A 23207-nucleotide genomic window follows, 5' to 3' on the forward strand; every position below is an offset into this window, starting at 1 on the left:
TGTTAGATGTCTTTATTCTTAATTTATATAGCTGTAAATTTACTGTACTTTCTTTCTCTTTTGTTTGCCTCAGTGGATGTCTTTCATGTGAAAAGAGCTGTGAAGAGGCTGTACATTCTAAGAAAAATTCTAAGGAACTTTAAAAGTGGAGGTAGTAATTTTTTTGCATATGCTCTTTGTGTGTGATGTAATAAAGCTCCCTATTTTTGTTTTGATATCTGTTGTGTTATTCAGATAGCCATAGATCATTATGTACTTGATTCACTTAAATATCTTTTCCAAATGGCATTACCTTTCAGTTTTGATGCAAAGTTTACTAGTATTATATTACTTGATTAGCACTGAATACCATAACATTTAAACTTTTTTCCTGTTGTACTTGTTTCGCTGCTTTGCATACTGTTATTGTTCATTGTTAGATTTTGTTTTTCCCCAAGCTGTGAAAAAATTCCCTCTCTCTCTCTCTCTCCTCTCCTCTCCTCTCCTCTCCTCTCCTCTCCTTTCCTCTCCTCTCCTCTCTCCCTCTCTCTCTCTCTCTCTCTCTCTCTCTCTCTCTCTCTCTCTCTCTCTCTCTCTCTCTCTCTCTGCTTCTCAACACATCTGTTTAGGCTTCATTTGTATGAAATATTACATGGAAAGTTTTCCATGTAACCAAGTATAGTGGCATCAACGTCACTAATGGTCAAATGTTTGTAGTTGGCACTTGCTATATATGGTAAACACACCCTTACCATGTTCTTAAGCACTCAAGTAGATAGCTTATGGTAGTCACAGATTGCTTTTATCTAAGTTTACATAAAGATATGATGAGGTTTCCCTGCATAAAGAAGGGGATGAACATAGATCATACCGTTTATTGATTGTTCATTATCTCGTGTTTCCCCAGTCACCTAAATTGTTTCCATTTTGATAAAAGATATGAAGGAACTGCAAAGCAATATGCAAGTCATTTGGCAAACTGTGATAGGGCCTAAGCTGAGTCTGGACCTTCAGATGACATATAGATGAAACTCACTGCTTGCAAACCACAGCACCATCTCTGGACAATTCATAAACAAGGCTTCTGCCAAATGGAAAGTTGTTATGGACATTAAGGATAAGGTCGAGAGACCGCATTGACCACACTAGTTTTCACTACCCTTTCCAATGGAGGCCAAACTCAGGTTGACCTTCATTGTTATAGATTTGAGTAATTCAAATTGTCCACTGTAAATCTGTTGGCAAGGCCTAATTCTGAGCAACCTAATATAATGCTGAATGAAAATACACAGTTGTATCTTACAATGATAATTTTGTCCCAAGCAGTAAGGCAAAGAATGTTAGTTTAATTATTAGGAGAGATTGGTAAGAGTAGGGATGCAGCAACTGACAGCTCTCTTGGAATGCCAACATATGCAAGATTCATACCTCAAACATATGCTTATTCAGTAACATTTCATGAGGAGAGCTTCTTATTCACTTGAATCATCCACAGGGGTTAATTCTTGTAATTTAAGTGTACTTGCACGTCAGCCAGGAATAATGTGGGCTACACCTATAGCTTATGTTCCTGCCCACATACTGATTACCCTTCAGCCTATTCTTGGTGGAAATCCTTGGTATAGCACACACCTACCTTGGTGGTTTGATAGGAATACAAGAATGCATTACCGTGTTTAAGTACTGAGTCATGCTTTTGGAAATTTTCAGTTTTGAGTGGTGTATGTATACATAGATGAAAAAATCCCATTTTGATAGCACAAAGATCAGGTAGTTATACCTTATATCCTTGCATCAGCTGTCATATTGAAATGGCAACTGAGACACCTGAGTGATAATTTACTCTATCTTGTGAATAGGTCATTTAACCACCATTTCTGATTTTACTGCTGTCATTAGTGATCCATGATCCTGATTGTGAGACTTTTGAATCAGACAGATGAGATGAGTTTAGTTTGTCATATAGAAAAGTGTTTTTCTTTAAGATTGAATGTAAATTTTTTCTTAAAGAATTCCCTGAACATGTGGTCTCAGCTTAGTAGATAGTTATGGCACCTATTTTTTTATTATTATTACTTTTGATCACCATTTCCTGCATCACTGAGGTAGCATCAGGCAACAGACAAAGGATGGCCCATCCACTCATATACACATATACTTTTGTTACATCTCTTGTTGGAAAACAAGTACATCTGTCATGATGTCTGAGAGACTCTTATGCTCAGACAGACAAGGAATATTAATATTTTTGATATATATAATACCTTTTTTTCATAAATGAAGTAGCATCTAAGCAATTGAAGTGTCTTCATTTTTGCATACATCCAGTCTCTAATTATTATTCATAGTGTACCGAAAACCTAGAGCCTGCCATTCACAGCCGGGCACCTCATATGGCCTGATTATTACAATAGTAATAATTTTTTTCCATGTTCACCATTGCCTGCTTTAGCAAGGTATCACCAGGAACATAAAGAAATTACTTCATTCACTAAGATCCACTCTTTAGCTGTCATGTATAGTGCACCAGAATCAAAGCCATCTATCCACAGCTAGGACCCATATACTTTTGATCTATGTATCTGTCTATTTATATTTTTGACGTCATTTTCTTTGGGAACTTCCTCAATGGGGTGGCCATGGCAAAAGAGTCTCTATAACTGTATACTCCAGTACCACTTCTTAGTCTTTAGCACCTCACCCTTAACAGGTCTGTAGCAGAGGGCATCTCTTGCAGTGTTTTCAGAGGCTCCTACTTTAGTGTTCCTACCAACTACTTCTACCTCATATTCCACCCTGTTCCCAGCTAATGTTCTTACTACTTCTGCATAATACTTCAGTCTAATGTTCCTGCCTGCTACTTCTATCCATTGCTCCTACCATTTTGCCAAAAGGCTGAGCTAGCACAAAGTGCTTTGATAATAATAGGTAATGGTTTATTGAGTAAAAGCACAGCCAAATATGGAAAAACATCACAAAGAAAATACGTCCATGAAAGACTTAAATGTTATAGAAAATAACTACATGAAAGATTAAATGGTATGATAAGGGTACAGGATGGTTCTCTAATGTGTGTGGTTGGAATAGGACCGTTCTTGTAGCAGTCTGAACAGGGTCAGATTGGCTCAGTACATTTATAGTGGTGAACTTCAGCTTGGGGATAAGGAAACTCTGGTGGTAGGAGGTGACAGTGGCTGTAGCATTTTCCTGAGCTTTTAGATGAGGTTCCTGGTGATGGTTGAAAGAGTTTGGAGGACCATTGTGTAAGCACCACTTGATAAGTGGTGTAAGTAAGGACCAAGGATGATCTTGCATACTCTTTTTCCGGAGATTTTCTAGTAACCCCTCTTTTGTGGATAGGGAGAAAGACCAAGTGGGGAGGCATAGGTGAGTTTGGGAAGAGTGAAAGTTGTGTAGATGTTCTTGAGTTCAAGCACAGGCAGTCCTAGTGTCTTGAGTATACAAAGAATGCAGAGATGATAGCTAGAGGTTTTGGTGATACTGTTAACATTTTCCTCTCAGCTTAGTTATTATCTAGAGTGACTCTAAGATGCTTGTTAAGCTGTAAAGCCTAAAGTAGATGGGGCTTAATTTGTGTGCGATTGATGTACATAACAGTAATCTTAGTTTGATTGATGGTGATGTTAGTGATGGCCTGGCTCTGGAGATGGATAAGAGCATTCTGGAGTATTGTGAAGTTAGGAGAGCTGTGTTCAGTGCAGTGCCTCCATTAGAGCATTGTTTACTAGACGTAGGATGCACACTAGTCCCAACGTTTTGCCTCATGGGAAGTGACAAGTGATTATGTAATTATGGGTAGGATTAATAGATTGAATTATTAGGTAGGAACTTTAGAGAGGAGCATTAGGTAGAAGTAGTAGATAGGAATATTAGGTGGGAGCATTAGGTAGAGGGGTGAAACGTTAGGTAGAAGCATTCTGTACGAACATTAGGTAAGAGCTTCTGGAAACACTGCACTAGAGTTGCCCTCAGCCAGTGGCCTGTTAAGAGTAAGGCATAAAGGCTAAGAAGTAGTACTGAAGCTCAGTTATGGAGACTCTTATGCTGTGGCTACCCCCTTGAAGGAGCTCCCACAGGGAACAGGCATCAGAGATATAGATAGTATCCTTAGGTGGTTGTCTGGGTTAGAGAAAGGAGTTTTCAATCTGAGAATTTATTTTTGAGCTTAGATTTTAATAGTAAAGGACATTCTTACAGTCCTTCCTTCTCTTTATTTTGCTTTGCTAGAATAAGTATTGTATGTTGCTTGCCAGATTGAAGGGCATGAGATTGGCAAACAACCTTTACTGGAAGGCTTTAACATGACAAGGTTTGTTTACCTTGTACTCTGTATTTCACTGGTTAACTGCTATCTTTCCTATATAATCTACAATGGTTATATGTAAAACTTTCCAGGTAATATATTGACTCCTCATAGTATAGTATAGGGTTAAGAGCACAGTGCTACTGTCCTTAGCTCACCCTGTTTGGCTAAGAAATTTGTCATACATGCTTAGAACCTTTATTAATTTAATAGTTTACCTGTGCATATTTAAGATTTTTCCATCATTACTTTATTACTTCATTCTTCTTTCCAAAGTTACATCATACCCTTTAAAGTGTTTTTTTTTCTTTTTGTATCACAATATTCAATTAGATTTAATGTTGTATTTATCCTTGTACCATCATTGATGGGATTTTTTTACCTCATCTGTATCCTGTATGTCTCCTCTTGCTGTGCATTGGAGATATTCTTAAAGAACTTCTATATATCATGATCTTTGTTCATTTCCACAGATCCTGCCTTTGAGATAATTGAAATAAGCCTTTACACGTTTTCTTCCATACACTGTTATTCTTAAGTAAGGGTGATGTGTGTGTGTGTGTGATTTTAGCCCCCTCCCACCCTCCGTCCCAATGCCCACCCCCACCCTCATAATTTTTTGTGCTTGCACAGTACATGGAGAGAGTTCTACATTCATGGGCCCCCGACAGATGGGGATGGATGCTGCAGACTTGAAGTCCTAGAAAAGGCACTGTGGTTATTAACAGGTTACAAAGGCCTTGAGGCAGCTCCAGTGACTTATTATTTTTTGTATTACCATCTGTGGCTGGCCATTAAAACCTATACTGTATGCAAATTTCAGTATGTGGTAGAAAATTGAGTGGAGTGATTTTTATAGCACTATTACGTAATTGTAAATTAACATTTACAGCACAGAGGGGTTAGATGACATTTCGCAAAAATGTGTGACTTGTCTTCAGAATTTCAGGCCTTCTTTACCAGCATACCATCACTTATTAAAGTATTATAGACTTGAATATCTGTAAACTATGTATACAGCATTTCTTTTAGCATGTGAAACTCAAGTCAGTTTTCCCGAATTGTGTGGCATAGCAAGACACGTATTGTTTATTCTTCAAAATGTTACCAACTTAGATTAATCAGTGATGAAGGCCTTTGACCTGATCCATTAGATTCATGTCGAAAGCCAGTGGTATTGAGGGTCTGTGAAGATGCTTTTGACCTAACTCTTAAGGTTCATGCCATAGGCCAGTGATGTCCAGGGTGTAGCAAAGATAAAGTTGTGATGAAGTGGACACTTGATCGTACCATTATGGGTCAGATAGAAAGCCAGTGATGTCAAGTGTGTTGTGAAGATGCATTTGTCAAGAGTGAAGTGAAGATGCTTTAGTCAAGGATGATGAAACTTATGTTTATCATGAGTGAAGCAATGATGTATTTGTTGAGAGTGAAGTGAATTTGAATGTATTAGGGGTGTCGTGAAGATGCACTTGGTGCATGTGCAGGGGAAGGCATCTGGGCTGAAGAGTTTGATATCTCATTTGGAGCTTGAATTATGTATTATCATGTCTCCAATCCATGTTTGTAACATCTTTTCAGAATCTTATTTGTCTGTCACTGCTGAGGGCCATGAAATGTAACACTTTGGGGGATTATCCTTAACAGCCTATGTAACATGGAGAAGGGTATATTTCTGCCTTAAAGTACATGAATACATGGGAGTAAATGGGAAGGATTGGTGACTGATTTGATTGACCATGATGAAATTATCTGTGGTCATTATTTTAGAACATGGAGATGGAAAATGTTTGTATGGACAGCAGGTGGGAAAGATACAAAAGTTCAGGTGTTTGGTAAGACTTTCAGCAAGCTGGTTTATTATAAGCACAGATTTCAGAGTGTGTTTTGGAGAGAGAGTTTGCCAGAGATATATTAAAAGTACATTCAAGTGAATAATTTAGAAGTATTCTGAGTAGTAAGCATTATTCTAAGGAGAGAGGGAACTCTCACTGTTGTATATATACAACTGTAGAATTGCTGATAGAGTACAAACTTATAAGAATGGGGTTTTTGTTTGTAAATGAAGAGTTCAGAATGAAAATAGAGTGCAAGTAATAAAATAAAAAAGTAGGCAGTGTGCATATTCTGAAGGTGGTGGTTGATCAGGTGAAAGATGGAATTTTGAGGTGTTAGGGACATTTGGAAAGAACAGGTGTGGAATAAGTGAACTGAACAAGAGCTGGAAGAAAAGAAGGGAGGGTGAGTAGGGTGCATAGATATGTGTAGGAAACTGGATATGTAGAGATTGTGCTAGAGCAATCCTTTTCTATAGCAGAAAGCTCATGGTATATCAACTGACTGATTAGTTGACAAAGATATGCTGCTGTGATAATTTGAATTGTTTTTATAATATAAATATAATACTCAAGTTGAAATCATATGGATGTCAGCAGGTTTTATGCTTTTTATTTTGGAAATTGAAAATGAAAATTTTTTTGCATGTCCTGGCTTCTACATAATTGCATGGAACCTTCATAACTCTTTATGTAGCAGATATCTTCAATATCAAGAAAATACTGAAAGATTACCGGCGTGACCAGAGGACTGTTCCTGAACCTGTCAAACCAGCTGGCCTAGATTCTTCCGGCAAGGTGGTGTGGGCAGCAGTCATTATGTAAGGAATTATGCTCTTGCTTTGATTATTGATAAAGGTAACTGTTAGTTAGGAGTTCTTACTATATTAGTTTCAACATTTTATATTACTTTAAATATACATTGTATCCAAATAATTTTCCCTATTTACACTCTTGATTAAGTTTGATTGTGGATTAAAGATTTAAAGCTCGTCTTTCAAGAAATATTCATATTTTCAGAAACCATCTATCAGATCATGTAACATGGCATGGCTTTTCCTTGGGATAGTGTTGCTTAAGTTTGTCCTTGAGAACATTCTTGTCATTTGTAGTAACATTTGATATTACACTTGACTATACTTTATTTATACTTTGATTAATTGTCCATCAAGAACTAACAACTTTTCTTAAAAGATATACTCAGTTTTTCAGAAACCATCTGTCAGTTCATAAAATATGGCATAGTTTTACCTCAGGTACTGTTATTTAAGTTTGTTCATGGGAACAAACTTATGTTTTCTTACTTTGATAAGTAATAAAGGTAACTGTTGGTTCTTTCAATAGTAGTTGCAGCATTTAATATTAAACTGATTATACATCATATTAAAGTTCTCTGTACTTTGGTTTAAGTGTGATTGTATTTAAAAATCATGCAGATTTCTGAAAAGAAATACACTCATCAGAAACCATGTGTCACATCATGATACATGGCATGGTTTTACCATGGGATAATAAAATTAATTTCTTGAGGTCCTGCTGATCCAGTTCTTTTAATGTTAAATTTTGTCTGAAACTTTCATGTTTATGATTTTGTAATTACCTATTTGACTTGTGCAGGTAAGGAATTTTATGCTTATGAGCCCCAGCTCATGATGATTCTCAACCATGCAGCTTCTTAAATTTCTGTATGTAGTCTGCATTGATAGTACCTTCAAGACATTTTATTCCAATCATCCACCTCTGATACTATGAGAGTGCTTCCTCCCAAGTTTCTTGTTTAATTTCATATTATGTCCTTTGGGTGTTCTGTCCCTGCATGTCTCAAAGAACAGTTCACTGTCTATGACAGTGATGTTTTGAAAACTTGAAGGTTGTGTCATGTCACAACTCGGTCTTCTTCCTTCCATGGTGGGCAGACAAAGCTTCTAGCCTTTCCTTGTAACTTATCCCTTCTATGTTTGGTACCATCTTTGTTGCTTTCTTCTGAACCTTCTCTGTTAGCTCTTTTCGTTTCTTTAGGTGTGGTGACCAAACTTGAGAAGCATGTTCTAGTTTTGGCTTTATGTAGGATCTGAACAGCTTGTGGAATATATCCTTATCCATGAACTTGAATGCTACACTAGTATTTGCTAGCAGACAGATGGTGTCGTTAACAAGTCTCTGAAGATGGAACTCTGGTGACAGATTGGGAACAAGGTCTTTCTCACCAACGGATTCCTTCAGTTTGTTTCCTGGAAGATAATAATCATATTGAGACCTTTCACTGTGACCCGTCTTCATTACTTTACATTTAGGCCTACTCAGGTTGAACTTCACCAGCCATGCATCAGACCAACTTTGAATTTTGTCAAGGTTCCCTTGTATTGTGATGCAATCTTCCACACGCTTCACTTTACTCATTACCAACTTTGAAGTTTGTCAAGGTTCCCTTGTATTGTGATGCAGTCTTCCACACACTTCACTTTACTCATTACCTTTGCATCACCTGCAAGCATATTTAAGTAGGGGCCTGAACATTAGGGCAAAATATTTGCATAGATTAGGAAGAGTAATGGTCCCATAACAGAACCCTGTGGCACTCCATTGGTGTCCATTATTCCTTTCCACTTAGGTAATGTAACATCCATCAAAGGAGTTTTCCCCCATATTTCTTTTTTGTGTTCCAGCTTCTTAATCAGCCTTCCGTGAAGTATAGTGTTGAATGCTTTCTGGCAGTTCAGATACAAGCAGTCCACCCAGCCTTCCCAAATTATCTAAGACAGAGCTCATTATTTAAGATTCTAAAGGGTTTGTAGCATGTGATCCCCTTTTCCTAGAATTATGCATCTCTCACCTAGGTAATTTTTCCTCTCTAGAACGTTCTCCATTTGCTTTCTAGTTGTCTTTTCTAGACCCTGACAGATGATGCTCATCGGTGAGTCTAGCCTATAGTTTACTGCCTGTTCCATCTTCTTTCTTATGGAAGCATGACATTTGCCTTTTTTCAGCAACATCTTGAACAATACTTGAAGAGGTTTGTGAAATGTATCTTCACACATCTTGTAGCACATATGATGAAATTTCAATAGGACATTTTAGTATTTTGTTAATGTCTTTAAAAAGAAATTTTATCTTACTTCACTGCTTTCCCATATTAGTGAGGAAGCACCAGGAACAGACAAAGAAAGGCCCATTCACTCACATCTGTTCTCCTCTTCACTCTAATTCTCTCAGAAAACACTCTTGGACTAACAGTGTTATGCACTTTTTCACATATCCTTGAATCATCCCCTTCAGTTCTACCTTCAGAATCCTTTATCCCTATTAGCAGCTATTTAACTGTCAGTTTATTCCTGATGAATTTATAGAGAAGTTTTAGATTTTTCTCCAGCCTTGTCCACAATACTCTTTTTTTCAAAGTGTCTTTGTTCTTCCTTTCTTATGATGTATTTGTTCCTTGCTCTCTTATACTTAGCAAAAGCTGGTTGGCAAAAGTGTCACCTATATCTTTGCTGTTACACATTTCAAAATTCCTTTGCTTTTTAACATCTTTCATTAAACCATTCTCCCCTCATTCTTAATATTTTTTCCATATTTAAAGCAAGAGGCACTAACCATATTTTCAGTCACTTTATTACATTAATGTACATCCACCTCTAGCCTTTCCCTGTGATTCAGCTGTCGTAATTTTGGTACAGTCCTTGTTGCCCTCCTCTGGACCTTCTCTGTTACGTTAGCTCTTTCTGCTTCTTTAGGTTTAGTGGCCAGACTTGAGAAGTATATCATAGTTTTATCCTTGTGTAGAATATGAACAGCTTGCAAAATATATCCTTATCCATATCCTTGAAAGCTGTTCAAATATTTGGCTGCAGACAGTTTGTCTCCTGAACTGTTCTCAAATGGTAGACTGTGGGCACCCATTAGGGACATTGTTGACTTCCTCCCAAGGTATTCTCACACACACACACAATTGTGAAGCTTATTTCCTGCTAGATAGTTATCATATTTAGGCCTTCTTTCACTTTGTCCCCTCCTTATAACTTTACATTTGGTTGCATTGAATTTCATCAACCATGTATCAAACCAACTTTGGTGTTTGTTTACATCCCCTTTAAAGTTGGTGCAGTCCAACTTTCTATATGTCCATCCAGTGGACTGTACAAGGTGAACCTCTCTTGAGATTTCATAGGTTTGTTTAGTGGCCTAAAACAAAACCAGTGATGAGGTGAATTCTAAAAATATATGACAAGTAGATATTATTTCTTTTATTTCCCTCTAGGCTGTTAATGAATTCATGTACTTATTCCAGTAATGCAGCCAACTTGGTGTTAAAATTAGGGGCATGGGCCTATACAGGATCACACAGTCTGTTTGCAGAAGCTTTGCATTCCCTCGCTGATGTTACCAATCAACTCATCCTTGCTTATGGTATTCACAAGTCCAAACAAGTAAGTAAATGGAAGGTATGCTCATATCCAGTCAATATTATGATATATTTAGTAGTTTGTAAGAAATATAGGGAAGTTGGATCCACTCTATAGAGGAAAATTTTGCTTGATTGTTTTTTCAGTGTTTGCAGTTTTGATATAATCTTATGTTTAATCTTATATTTTACATAAAATGAACACATTATGAAACCTCACTGAGTAAATATATTTTAACAGCTAATAAGCTGGAGAAGAGTCAGTCAGTCTGGATGTCAACACTGCCAGATGTCTGTATACTGTGAGAATTAATGAATAGTTTTTTGTGGCATTGGGACTGATCTTGCATATTTCACTTACGATGTAAGTGTGTTTGATTAACAGTAATTTTCGTATGTTTTGAATAGATGTACTGTCAAGAAAATGGATTATATGGCTGATTCTTTCTTTTCAGAGTGCTGATATAATTCATCCATATGGCTATACCACAATGAGATATGTTTCTTCTTTGATATCTGGTGCTATGATCTTTTGTGTGGGTTCTGGCCTCTCTATACAGCATGGCATCTCTGGGCTCACTGCACCTTCAGAAGTATGTGACATTGGCATTTCAACCAGTCTAAAAGATATATTTTTTTAATTATACTTTATCGCTATATTTTTTTAATTATACTTTATCGCTGTTTCCTGCATCAGCAAGGTAGCACCAGGAAACAGATGAACAACGACCCATCCACTCATGTACACATATATATATACATAAACACACATACATGTATATATACATACATATACATAACATATATACATACACATATGCAGACAGACAAAAAGGCCACATTCGTTCCCCCTTGGTCTCCAGGCCCCATGGTTTATCAGACATTTCACAAGCCCTGGTTCAGTCCATGGACAGCAAATCAACCCCGGTATACTAAATTGTTCCAGTTCATTCTTTTCCTTGCAAGGAATAGAGTGAACTGAAACGATGTGGTATACCGGGGTTGATGTGCTGTCAATGGATTGAACTAGGGCATGTGAAGTGTCTAGGGTAAACCATGGAAAGTTTTGTGGGGCCTGGATGTGGAAAGGGAGCTGTGGTTTGGGTGCATAACACATGACAGCTAGAGACTGAGTGTGAACGAATGTGGCCTTTGTTGTTTCTCCTAGTGCTAACTCACGGGGTGTGTGTGTGTGAGCTATTTCATGGGTGGCGATGGGAATGGATGAAGGCAGCAAGTATGAATATCTACATGTGTATATATGTGTATGTATATGTATGTATATGTTGAAGTGTATAGGTATGTATATGTGTGTGTGTGTGGGCATTTATGTATATACATGTGTATGTGGGTGGGTTGGGCCATTCTTTCGTCTGTTTCCTTGCACTACCTCACTAATGCGGGAGATGGCAATTAAGTATAATAGATTAAAATATATAGATATTCAATTATATTATACTTAATTGCTGTTTCCCACAACAGCGAGGTAGCACCAGGAAACAGACATAGGATGGCCCATCCACTCATATACACATATACATATAGTCATACCTTTTTGCCATTTCCTTCATTAGTGAGGTAGCAGCAAGAACAGAGGACAAAGCCTTAGAGGGAATACCCTCACTTGGCTCCCTTCTCTATTCCTTCTTTCAGAAAATAAACAAAAGGGAGGGGAGGATTTCCAGCCCCCTGCTCCCTCCCCATTTAGTTTTCTTCTACGACACGCAGGGAATACATGGGAAGTATTCTTTCTTCCCTATCCCCAGGGATATATATATATATCCATGATGTTCCCATGGTTTAATTTGTTTATGGATAGGATGGTTAGTGAGGTAAATGCAAGAGTTTTGGAGAGAGGGGTGAGTATGCAGTCAGTTGTGGATGAGAGGGCCTGGGACGTAAGTCAGTTGTGGCTTGCCAATGATACAGCTCCAGTGGCTGATTCATGTGAGAGACTGCAGAGGTTGGTGACTGAGTTTGAAAAAGTGTGTAAAAGGAGAAAGTTGAGAGTAGATGTGAATAAGAGCAAGGTTATTAGTTTCATTAGGGTTGAGGGACAAGTTAATTGGGATATAAGTTTGAATGGAGAAAAATTGGAGGAAGTGAAGTGTTTTAGATATCTGGGAGTAGACTTAACAGGAGATGGAACCATGGAAGTGGAAGTGAGTCACAGGGTGGGGGAGGGGGCGAAGGTTTTGGGAGCAATGAGGAATGTGTGGAAGGAGAGAGCGTTATCTTGGAGAGCAAAAATGGGCATGTTTGAAGCAATATTAGTTCCAATAATTTTGTATGGTTGCAAGGCATGGGCTATAGATAGGGTTGTACGGAGGAGGGTGGATGTGTTGGAAATGAAATGTTTGAGGACAATATGTGGTGTAAGGGTAAGAGAGATGTGTGGAAATAAAAAGAGTGTGGTGAGAGGGCAGAAGAGGATGTTTTGAAATGGTTTGGTCACATGGAGAGAATGAGTGAGGAAAGATTGACAAAGAGGATATATGTGTCAGAGGTGAAGGAAACAAGGAGAAGTGGGAGACAAAATTGGAGGTGGAAGGATGGAGGGAAAAAGATTTTGAGCAATCAGGGCCCGAACATACAGGAGGATGAAAGGCTTGCAAGGAATAGAGTGAATTGGAACGATGTGGTGTATCGAGGTCGACATGCTGTCAGTGGACTGAGCTGATATTGGGAGTACAGTCTTAACAAAGAGCTTTTCACTTCAAATGAGTCCATCAGTTCCCTGCTGCAGGAAGTAGTACAGCCATGAAGCTGCAGGTCTCAATCCAGTTGGGGATCCAGGGGCAGGTATAGGTAAATGAAGAGATTAATAATGAATTTCAGTTGTAAAGAAATAGACTGGAAGAATTTAGATTTACATTATGACAGAGACATGGAGACACAGGTTTTTAGTGTATAAGGAAGATTTCCCACATCAGAATGTCAATGATTACACATTCTAGATTTTATCTTCACATACAATAGCATGTATATATCATGTATGATACACTAATTAGAAAAGTAATCATGTAATGCTTCACTTTGAGATGAAACATTTAAAAAGGAGATACAGTTGTCAAACTACACAGAACTCAACTCTTTATTTGTTGATATAAATTGGAAAATGGATTTCAGTTGCCTAGAACCAGGGCTTTTTGGGAAAAGATTGCAAATTTACCATGAAGAATTAGGAACTTTGGTACCTTTAACCTCATATATGGAGGGAAGGTTCAAGAAAAGATTTCAAGGTATAAGGCAGGGATGAGTTCTCTGTTGGGATTGGTGAATGTTCATGAGTTTTTTCTTTTGGGGGCCTGCATTGTTTCAAAAAATTAAGTGTCGAACATATTTAGGTGGGATTGTGTTGAAAGCATTTTTATTTCATTGTTCCTGTGCTTAGTACTTGTGGTCTATATGTATAAAGAACTTATTAAGTTCATGGAAACTCAGAAGAAAAACCAATGTATGTGGATAAGAAAAATAAGATTCAACTGTAATAAGTATGTTGAATACTTAAACCAAGTATGACTTTAGCTGACATCTCTCTCTCTCTCTTTCTCAAAAAAAAAAAAAAAAATGTTTTTAGCAATCAGAAGACATTAATTGTAATTCTTTATGTAGATGTCATTTCCCATATTCACAGTAAGGTTTTTATACAAACATCACTGTTGCATTAATTGTGCTTCTTACTCTCATTTATAATTCCTTACTCTGACTTCACACTTGGTCTGCTGAGAACAATATATGTTAACACTAAAATGTTTTGCAGGTGTTACCCTTTTACTGGGCCTTCTACATTCTAGGAGGGTCTATGATAACAGAAGGGGGCACACTTCTCATGGCAGTTCATGCCATCAGGAAAGGAGCACAAAAACAACAAATGTCTTTCACAGAATATGGTAAATACTCAGCTTCTTAAATAATAGTAAAGTTTAGTGAAGTACAAGAAACAACAGTGCAGTAATTGAATGAATTTAAGAAAATAAAAGATTTCCTCTGACTTAAAACTGATTGCAGGTTATTTATTAGAATTATACAGAATTATCAAAACAATCTTTTCTTTTTGTTTATTAGCCATAGCTCAATTCCATTCCCATGGGGCACATCATGTGCAGGTAGCAACACTGCCATAAGGAACTGGGCATCCAAGTCTTTATTATCCTTTAAGGATGATAAGCGTGTAATTATTCATTTTTAAAAATGCTAAATGATGCACATAGCAGTAAACATAAAAGGTACAGGTATGTATGAAATCCCCTACAAAAGTATTTGCAGATTCGTTTGGCTCTGTAGTATGTTGGAGAAATGAATTATAAGTTTAAGGTGTTGGAAATGATGGAAAATTTGAGTACAGGGTAATTGTAATTTTGGTGTTAAGCATGTGTTAAAGCTGAGAAATAACACAATGTTCGGTTGGTGTATGAGTAAATATGATATTAACTTTCTTATAGATATACTTAACAGTATTTGTTTTGCAGTTTTGAGAGGGCAAGACCCAAGTGTTAATGTGGTACTTCTGGAAGATATGGCTGCTGTGATGGGTGTGGCAGTTGCCATGGGTTGTATGGGCCTCACCTCATATACTGGTTCACACATTCCTGATGCCATTGGTTCTTGCCTCATTGGTGGACTCCTAGCTGGGGTGTCAGGTTTTATTATCTACACAAATTCTGCTGCCTTGGTGGGAAAGTTAGTTGTGAATTCACATTCAGTTTTGCTTGTTTAGTTTAAAGGTTTTCCTACTCATGACTCACAGAGTGAGAATTTACCTCTCAAACATTGTTACATCTAGATTTTAAGCTCAAAATTTAATGGAGATACAATGGCTCATTTCTAAGAAAATATGAGTTGTTTATGCATAAGTTTCTTTTACAGGTCCATTCCACAGTATCGGCTTGAGAAAATCAATGATGAACTTGAGTGCGATGTTTTGATACGTGCAATATATGATGTGAAAGGTATTGACATGGGCACTGGACTTGTGAGATATAAAGCTGAAGTGGATTTTGATGGTCGGGAACTCACAAGGGGATATCTGGACAAGCAGGATTTAGAAGTTTTGCTGAAGGTAAGAAGTGTTGAAATGATAACTGATGTCATTTTAGAACATGGGTCTGCATTAATACATAGAAGAAAAGATGTATTCGGTGAAAATATCCTAAGATTGATAATTGAATTTTCATAATTTTCATAACTGTATCTTAAACCTTCCAGGTTATCTCTTTTGATGTGGAGGTGATTTTTTTATTTGCCTTTCTCTAGTGCAGAAAAATAGCTGTTGTTTATTCTTATGTAAGAAAATATTTACAAAAAAATATGAAAACCTATTTTTCTAAAGTTAAGAATCAGCCATTCCAAGTTTAGGGAGAAAACATTATTTACTTACATTTTGTAACTTTTTATGTGTATGATTAAGTGTACAAAAACTATCAAAGCCATTTCATTTTTCTTATAGTAGAGCATTTGTTGTTTAGGGAAATATATTATTTACCAGACAGGTCATTCTTAAGTAAGGGTGATATGGATGCATTACATGGTGGTGGGTGCTATGGGTAGGGGTGGGCACCACACATAGCAAGTCCCTAGAAACGATACATAACTGCCCACTGTGGTCAGCAGCGGGTTACTGAGGCCTCCAAGCAGCTTCAGTAACTTATGCATTTTTTTTGGTACCATCAATGGACAACCAAGAGCTTACAGTGCTAACAGAATTCAACTTATTGCAGAAAATTAGAAGTTGGTAGTAGTTGGTAGGCAGCCAATGACCAAGGAGGTATATTACCAGTACTACCTGCCTTGATATCAGGAGGGTTAGTGACATCTTAGTGAGCCAGCACTTTAGTGGTTGTCGAGTTGCACTCCTCTGACCTAGGTAGCTGTTTTTTCTTTCTGTCTCACTAACATGTGGATTACTGATGCTCTGTCCACAGACATACAATATCTCCATGTCATATGTAACACTTAACTCATGCAGCTCATTCTTCGTAACTCTAGATTTTCCTGCAGTGAGCACTATGCACTAGCCCTGCCTTTTGCCAAAATGGTAGGAGCAGTAGATAGAAGTAGTAGGTAGGAATGTTTAGTTAGGAGCATTAGGTAGAAGTATTAGGTAGGAGCATTTGATAGAAGTAGTAGGTAGAAGCATTAGATAGAAGTAGTTATTAGGAACATTAGGTAGGAGCCTCAGCAAACACTGCACTAGACTTGTCTTCTACCAGTGGCCTGTTAAGGGTGAGGCACTGAAGACTAAGAAGTGGCACTGGAGTTCTTTAGTTATGGAGACTCTGGTAGCCATGGCCATCCCTTGAAGGGAGTTCCGGTTGGAACAGACGTTAGAGATATAGATAGCAGAATATTAGATGCATTGATTGAAATTCATAACATGTGGCCACATAGCAACAAACTGATATTCTTAGCACGAAAAGGGTTAAATCTGGGGTTTGTATTTTTCTTTAATTAGTGAACCACTTTTTCACAAGAACATACTACAAAAGTTTTATTCTCATTATGTAAATGTGAAAAGCCATTTCTTTATATGAATATTTACTACTGGAATGCAAGAGTTAGCTTTAAGTGTTGTCTGATTTTCAGTGAATTTTTGAGAGCTTGTCCCTTGACCTGACCCTTTTCTTTTTTTTAGATGAGCATAATCTGCATTTTGCATCCATGTTGCAGATCCTTTTTCTTCGTCAAATATTAACCTGCATGATTAATGAGCATATATCTGTCAATGGACAGAATGAGGGCATGTGAAACATCTGGGGTAAACCATGGAAAGGTCTATGGGGCTTGGATGTGGATAGGAAGCTGTGTTTTTGGTGCAATTCACATGGTAGCTAGAGACCAAGTGTGAACGAATGTGGTCTTTTTTTTGTCTGTTTTCCAGGCGCTACTTTGCTGAAGCAGGGGGTAGCGATGCTGTTTCCTGTGGGGTGCGGTGGTGACAGGAATAGATGAAGGCAAGCATGAATGTGTACATATGTTTATGTTTGTGCATGTGTATGTGTTAACATGTATATGTATATGTGCATGTATGGGTGTTTATGTATATGTATGTGTATGTGAGTGGATGGGCCATTCTTCATCTGTTTCTTAGCACTACCTTGCTGATGGAGAAACGGTAATCAAGTATAGTAAAATGAATAGATATAAACATATATCTGTAAAAGAATGATTAACCCCTTTTCAGTCAAATTATTTACTTTTGCACTGTGAATTTCAGAGGTGGTATGTATGTCTTACGATATACAACATGTCCATTTGACCACATTCTTTAATTATGTTGTATTGTCTTTTGTTTTGACCCCATTCTCTGATGATTGCATTGGGCCTGGTTTTTAAGTCTACTGTTGGCAGAAAAGTTTAGGGTACTGAGTTGGCACTTCTGTCTGAGATAGGTGTGAAGGGCCGTATGGTATTCCTGTCATGTAATACAAGATATTTCTTGCCCACAAAGTGCCTGTGATGGGAGGTGAACCATAGTAGCACAGTGATGCTGAGGTAGCTGTAGAATGGCTTCTGGTAGCCTTATGCTCAAAACACCACTATACACCATTAGAAATCATTCACCAGGCGTCCCCACTTGAAATACCTATAGCCCTATGCAGTTACGTAAATGCACTTGTTTGTCACATTCATAGCTTATTTCTTTCCCACCACCGTATCATTCTATGCTTCAAAAACAATGATGACATACTTTTCATGTTATACCTTTAATATCTTCTTCCCTTCATACATCTAACAAGATATATATGCAACATTTAAAGTTTTTTTTTTTTTTCTATTTTTAGGAAATGCAGTCACTGAAAACAATTGATGAAGTGGAAGCATTTATGCTGAAGCATGGGGAAAACATTGTTGATAGTCTTGGAGAAGAAGTGGATAGAATTGAAACAGGACTTAAGGTACAGTCAGAAAATTTATATTTTTATGGGATTTAAGATTTTCCTATGTTGTCAGTCAGATGTAGTTGACTGCTTTAAGTAATATTGAATGGTTAGTTTTCTAGTTATTTTGAATCATTTTATATAATTGAATTTGTAGTGTTTAGCATTCCTCTCCTGCTTGAGGTTAATCTGCCCATTAAAAGTCACTTTCTTAGAAAACTTCCTGTTGGTGGTTATTACTTTAAAGCTGTAGAAGGCCTTTAAAAGGGGGCTTGGGGTTTTATATAGTAAGTGATATGCTTTGAGTGATGTTAAATGTCTGCATTAAGTTTTGATTATGAATAACATTTTAACATGATGTTTTATGATTACTGTTAAGAAACAGAAAGGATATTGATCCATATAAAAACCATGAGAGATTGAGTGCAGAATGGCAAAATGTGGGAATAAACAACGTTAGTTTCTGAGGTATGGGAGGCATTTAGGGAAGCATTACTGTCATGTGCAAGAGGAGTGTGTGGCATGAGGAAGGTGGGCAGGTAAGAAGGGGTGATGGGATGTTGAAGTAACATTTCCCATGAAAGAAAAGAGAAAGGTATATGGGCGATACTTACAGGGAAGAAGCACAAAAGATTGGGAGATGTACAAGAGAAAGCAGCAGGAGGCCAAGAGGAAGATGTAGCAGTTAAAAAAGAGGGTAAATGAGATTTTAGATTTTGTGTGAGCAAGCATTAGTAAACTTCAGGAAAGATAAAGTGTGGAAGGAGGTTGATAGTGTGAGGAAAACAAGAGAACAGGTGGGAATATCATTGAAGGTTGCAAATGAGGAAGTGATAACAGATAGTGATGAAGTGAGGAGGAGATGGAGTGAGTATTACGAAGAATTGTTAGAATGTATATGATGGTAGGGTGACAGATTTAGGGTATTGGGGTCAGGGAGGTATGCAAAATGAAAGTCATAGAAACTGTATGGTGAACAGAAAAGAGGTGGTGAAAGCTTTGCATAAGATGAAATGTTATAAGGTGGATGTATTGCATTTGAATTTCATTAGAAGAGGGTGAGGATTTTCATTGTATGTATGAATCATGGAGAGGTTTTGGGGATTTGCAGAATGCATGTATAGTACCATTATATAAAGGCAAGGGGACAAAGGTAGGTGTTCAAACTACAGAAGTATAACTTCACTGAGTGTATCTGTTAAGTTTTATGGGAGAGTAGTGATTGAGAGGCTGAAGGCATGTACAGAGTATTGGATTGGAGAACAATGTAGTTTCAGGTGTGTTAGATGGGTGGACCAGATGCTTGGTGTAAAGAATGGGTGTCGGAAATACTTAGAGAAACAAAAGAATTTGAATGTAGTATTTATGGATCTAGAGAAAGCATATTATAAGGTTGATAAGAGATGCTTTGTGAATGGTCCCACAAAAATCTGGGACCATTATCCTTGGGGACAGGGGAGATAGAATACTTCCCACGTATTCCCTGCGTGTTGTAGAAGGCGACTAAAAGGGGAGGGAGTGGGGGGCTGGAAATCCTCCCCTCTCATTTTTTTTTAATTTTCCAAAAGAAGGAACAGAGAAGGGGGCCAGGTGAGGATATTCCCTCAAAGGCCCAGTCCTGTGTTCTTACTGTTACTTCGCTAATGCGGGAAATGGTGAATAGTATGAAAGAAAGAAGGGTAGAGAGTGAGTGGCTCCCCATGAAGGTTGGACTACAGCAGGGTGTGTGATGTCACCATGGGGTGGTGAGGAAGGTAAATGCAGGGCTCTTGGAGAAAGGGGAGAGTGTGCAGTCTGTCAGAGGTGAAGGTTCCTAAAGAGAGAGTCACTTATTTAATGATGACACAACACTGGTGGCAAATTCAAGTGAGGTATTGCAGAAGTTGGTGTATAAGTTTAGGAGAGTGTGTGAAAGAAGTTGAGAATAAATGCAGATAAAAAGCAAAGTTACATGATTTGATTGGGCAGAGGGACAGGTTACCTGGGGTGTGAGTTTGAAGGGATTAAATTTGGAGGAAGTAAAGTGTTTTAGATACCTGGGAATAGACATGGTAGCAAATGCAAAAATGGAGCAGAAATGATTCATAGGGTGGATGATGGGGTGAAATTTGTGGGAGCATTGAGAAATGTATGGAGAGGTCATTGTCTGGGAAGGCAAAAATGGGAATGTTTGAAGGTAGAGTGGTCCCAGTAATAATGTATGGATGAGAGGCTTGGGCTGTAGATAGGGATGAGCAAAGAAGAGTGGATGTGTTGGAAGTGAAATGTTTGAGAACATGCAGTTTGAGTAAGAGAGACAGATATGGCAGTAAGAGGAGCATAACTGAGACACCTGAAGCAGATGGGCTGAAATGGTTTTGACAATGGAGAGAATGAGTGAATGGAGTTTGAAAAAGAGGCTACATGTGTCAGAAGTGGATGGAACAAGGAGAACAGAGACCAAATTGGAGATGTAAGGATAGAGTGAAAAGGATTTCGAGTACTGGGGCCTGAACATGCAGGAGGGTGAAAGGCATGCATGAGTGAATTGGAATGATGTGGTATACAAGGAGCAATGTGCTGTGAAGCAGCCAGGGAATATCACAGAAAGGCCTGTGGGGCCTGGTTGTGGATGGGGGCACTGTTCTTGGTGCATTTCACATGGCAGATTTAGAGCAAATGAAGCTTTTGTTTGCCTGTTCCTGGCTTTACCTCAGTAATGCAGGAAATGGCGAACAAACATTGGAAAAAAAGAAAGAAGTATATGTACTGAATAGTAAAATGATATAAGCACTTTGCTCAGTGATCATAGTATACTAGCATAGTTGTAGTTTTTTGGTTCAGATACAAATTTTGTAATTCTGTATGGTGTTATGATCTTGTGAAAGATGATTAATTTCATTTTCAGAGCGTAAAGTGACATATGTCTGATTGATTATCATTTAGTGTCTCAGATGATTGAGATAAGAATAAAAGGTAATTTTAAGATTTCAGAATGAAAAATTAGTTTCAATACATGATATTCTCTTTGCAGAAAAGCCATCCAGAAATTCGTCACTGTGATTTGGAAATTCTGTAGAAGACAGATCTAGAACCTGTGATAATCAGCTTTAATTATTAGTATGATAAAAAAAATTTTGTATGCTTAGCAACATGAAGAACATTTATGTGATGAATATGTTTATCAGTACTGACAGCTCTAGATGATGATTTTACATTTGTGCTGTCATAAATTTTGTGCCATGTATCTATGAGAGGTAGCTGTAGTAAATTTTTAGTGTGAGCTATAAGAAACCACCTATGTCTGTGCTGCAGTATATACATTTTTCTTTCTTTTTTTTTCTTCCAAATATTATGGATGCAACAGAGCCTCAACCTGTATGAGGAAATGCTTTAAGCAACCCGTATATACTATATTAAACTAAATTATCATATATTACATGTAGTTTAAATGTTGAATTTTGGGTTAAAATTTATGAGTCAGAATTAAGATTAAAGAACAGTGATCTTTCATATACTTGACCTACTTCAGTGTTAGATGTCTCTGTTAGTATAACATCCTGGTGTGGAAAGAGAAAAATCTTTTAAAGAACAATTCCAGGAGTGCTTATTTTCTGATGCATAGACTAGCAATATAGGGAATGTCACTCGAAACTGAGCAGTGTTTTCTTCATCCCAAGTTATTTATTTATTATAAACAGATTTGATTACATGAAGTGCAAACTTGTGAGGATGAGGAGCATAGTAGTATTCTGTCTTTACTGTGTTGTATGGCATGAAATCACAGTTACTTAATGATATTTTTCCATTATTATTTTTTTGTATATATGTATTTAGTATACCTTTTCCTGCTGTCCAGATTATCTCTACATATCTGTCATTGCTTAGCTGTACACACTGCTGCACATTGACATTCTTGTTGCGAGTACACTCTCGAAGTCTGTCCTTCAGTTATACCATTCATCTTCCTTTACCTATTCATCTCATCACATCATTCATAAGCTCTTCAGTGTTATTGTAGTACTCAGCATATCCGTACACTCGTACTGTTGTGAACCTTCATTCCTAAGTTTCGCTGGTGCTGTTTCGGTTTCATACCCCTCTCATACATTCTTTTTCTAAAACTATTAGCATTGCTCACACACCCCTCAGAAAAACCATCTCCATAGCTTATTTTTCAGTCTTTTAACAAACTTTCCCACATGTGCTAACTCTCATTCTTAACCTCTTATAACTCTCCTGGAGAAGGTGGTGAATTATGCCAGTGCAGTACCTTACTGCAGGATGCAAAGAATTTTTAGCTATGTTCATTATCTGAATTCTCATCATCTGTCTATGTATTTGGTTATAAATTTCCTTAATGGTTAGCTTCGAAACATAAATTTTTATCAAATGATTTCATTACTTGTCAGTTTGACAAGTATTGGTTTCACCACAACCTTTGATCACCTCATTGCATTCATTATTGGGGTTGATGTACACTAAAATACATTGAACTTTGTCACAATATATCCATGAACACCTGAAATAAAGAATTTCTTTTTTCAGTATGCATTGCAGTTTTATTCCTTTCAATGCAAAACCATACAATAAAAGTTTTGAATTTATGAATAGTTATATCTTCACACAGAGGAAGCCAGTGAGCAAGAGAAATGAGAGAGCCCTGCTCCCTTTGGGTAGTGTTCCTGCATAATTCAAATTATGTTCTTTGGTTTATCCACCATCTACCCCAAAAGGGAGGATCACCTCCTGCAATCCAGTGTCAGCAGTGCCTCTATTACCATGTCATGAGCCAGTAGCTGTAAACA

At 37.5% G+C, this 23207-nt stretch overlaps 1 protein-coding gene across 10 annotated transcripts in view; it reads left to right on the forward strand.

Annotated features, from left to right (window-relative positions):
• Positions 1-22951, forward strand: part of ZnT49B (Zinc transporter 49B) — a 43134-nt gene extending 20183 nt beyond the window's left edge. For 3 of the 10 annotated variants that reach the window (XM_071694036.1, XM_071694041.1, XM_071694042.1), the window contains exons 6-14: positions 74-151; positions 6836-6959; positions 10427-10565; positions 10996-11133; positions 14304-14433; positions 15013-15223; positions 15410-15602; positions 18325-18438; positions 21434-22951. In XM_071694036.1, coding sequence (XP_071550137.1) covers positions 74-151; positions 6836-6959; positions 10427-10565; positions 10996-11133; positions 14304-14433; positions 15013-15223; positions 15410-15602; positions 18325-18438; positions 21434-21478 — 1172 coding nt within the window. In that variant the 3' untranslated portion in view covers positions 21479-22951. The remainder of the gene's footprint in view (positions 1-73; positions 152-6835; positions 6960-10426; positions 10566-10995; positions 11134-14303; positions 14434-15012; positions 15224-15409; positions 15603-18324; positions 18439-21433) is intronic. The other 7 variants (XM_071694038.1, XM_071694045.1, XM_071694046.1 and 4 more) reach the window with 3 other exon arrangements.
• Positions 22952-23207: the final 256 nt, after the last annotated feature.

The sequence above is a fragment of the Panulirus ornatus genome, chromosome 56, assembly GCF_036320965.1.
Source record: "Panulirus ornatus isolate Po-2019 chromosome 56, ASM3632096v1, whole genome shotgun sequence".
Taxonomy (NCBI): domain Eukaryota; kingdom Metazoa; phylum Arthropoda; class Malacostraca; order Decapoda; family Palinuridae; genus Panulirus; species Panulirus ornatus.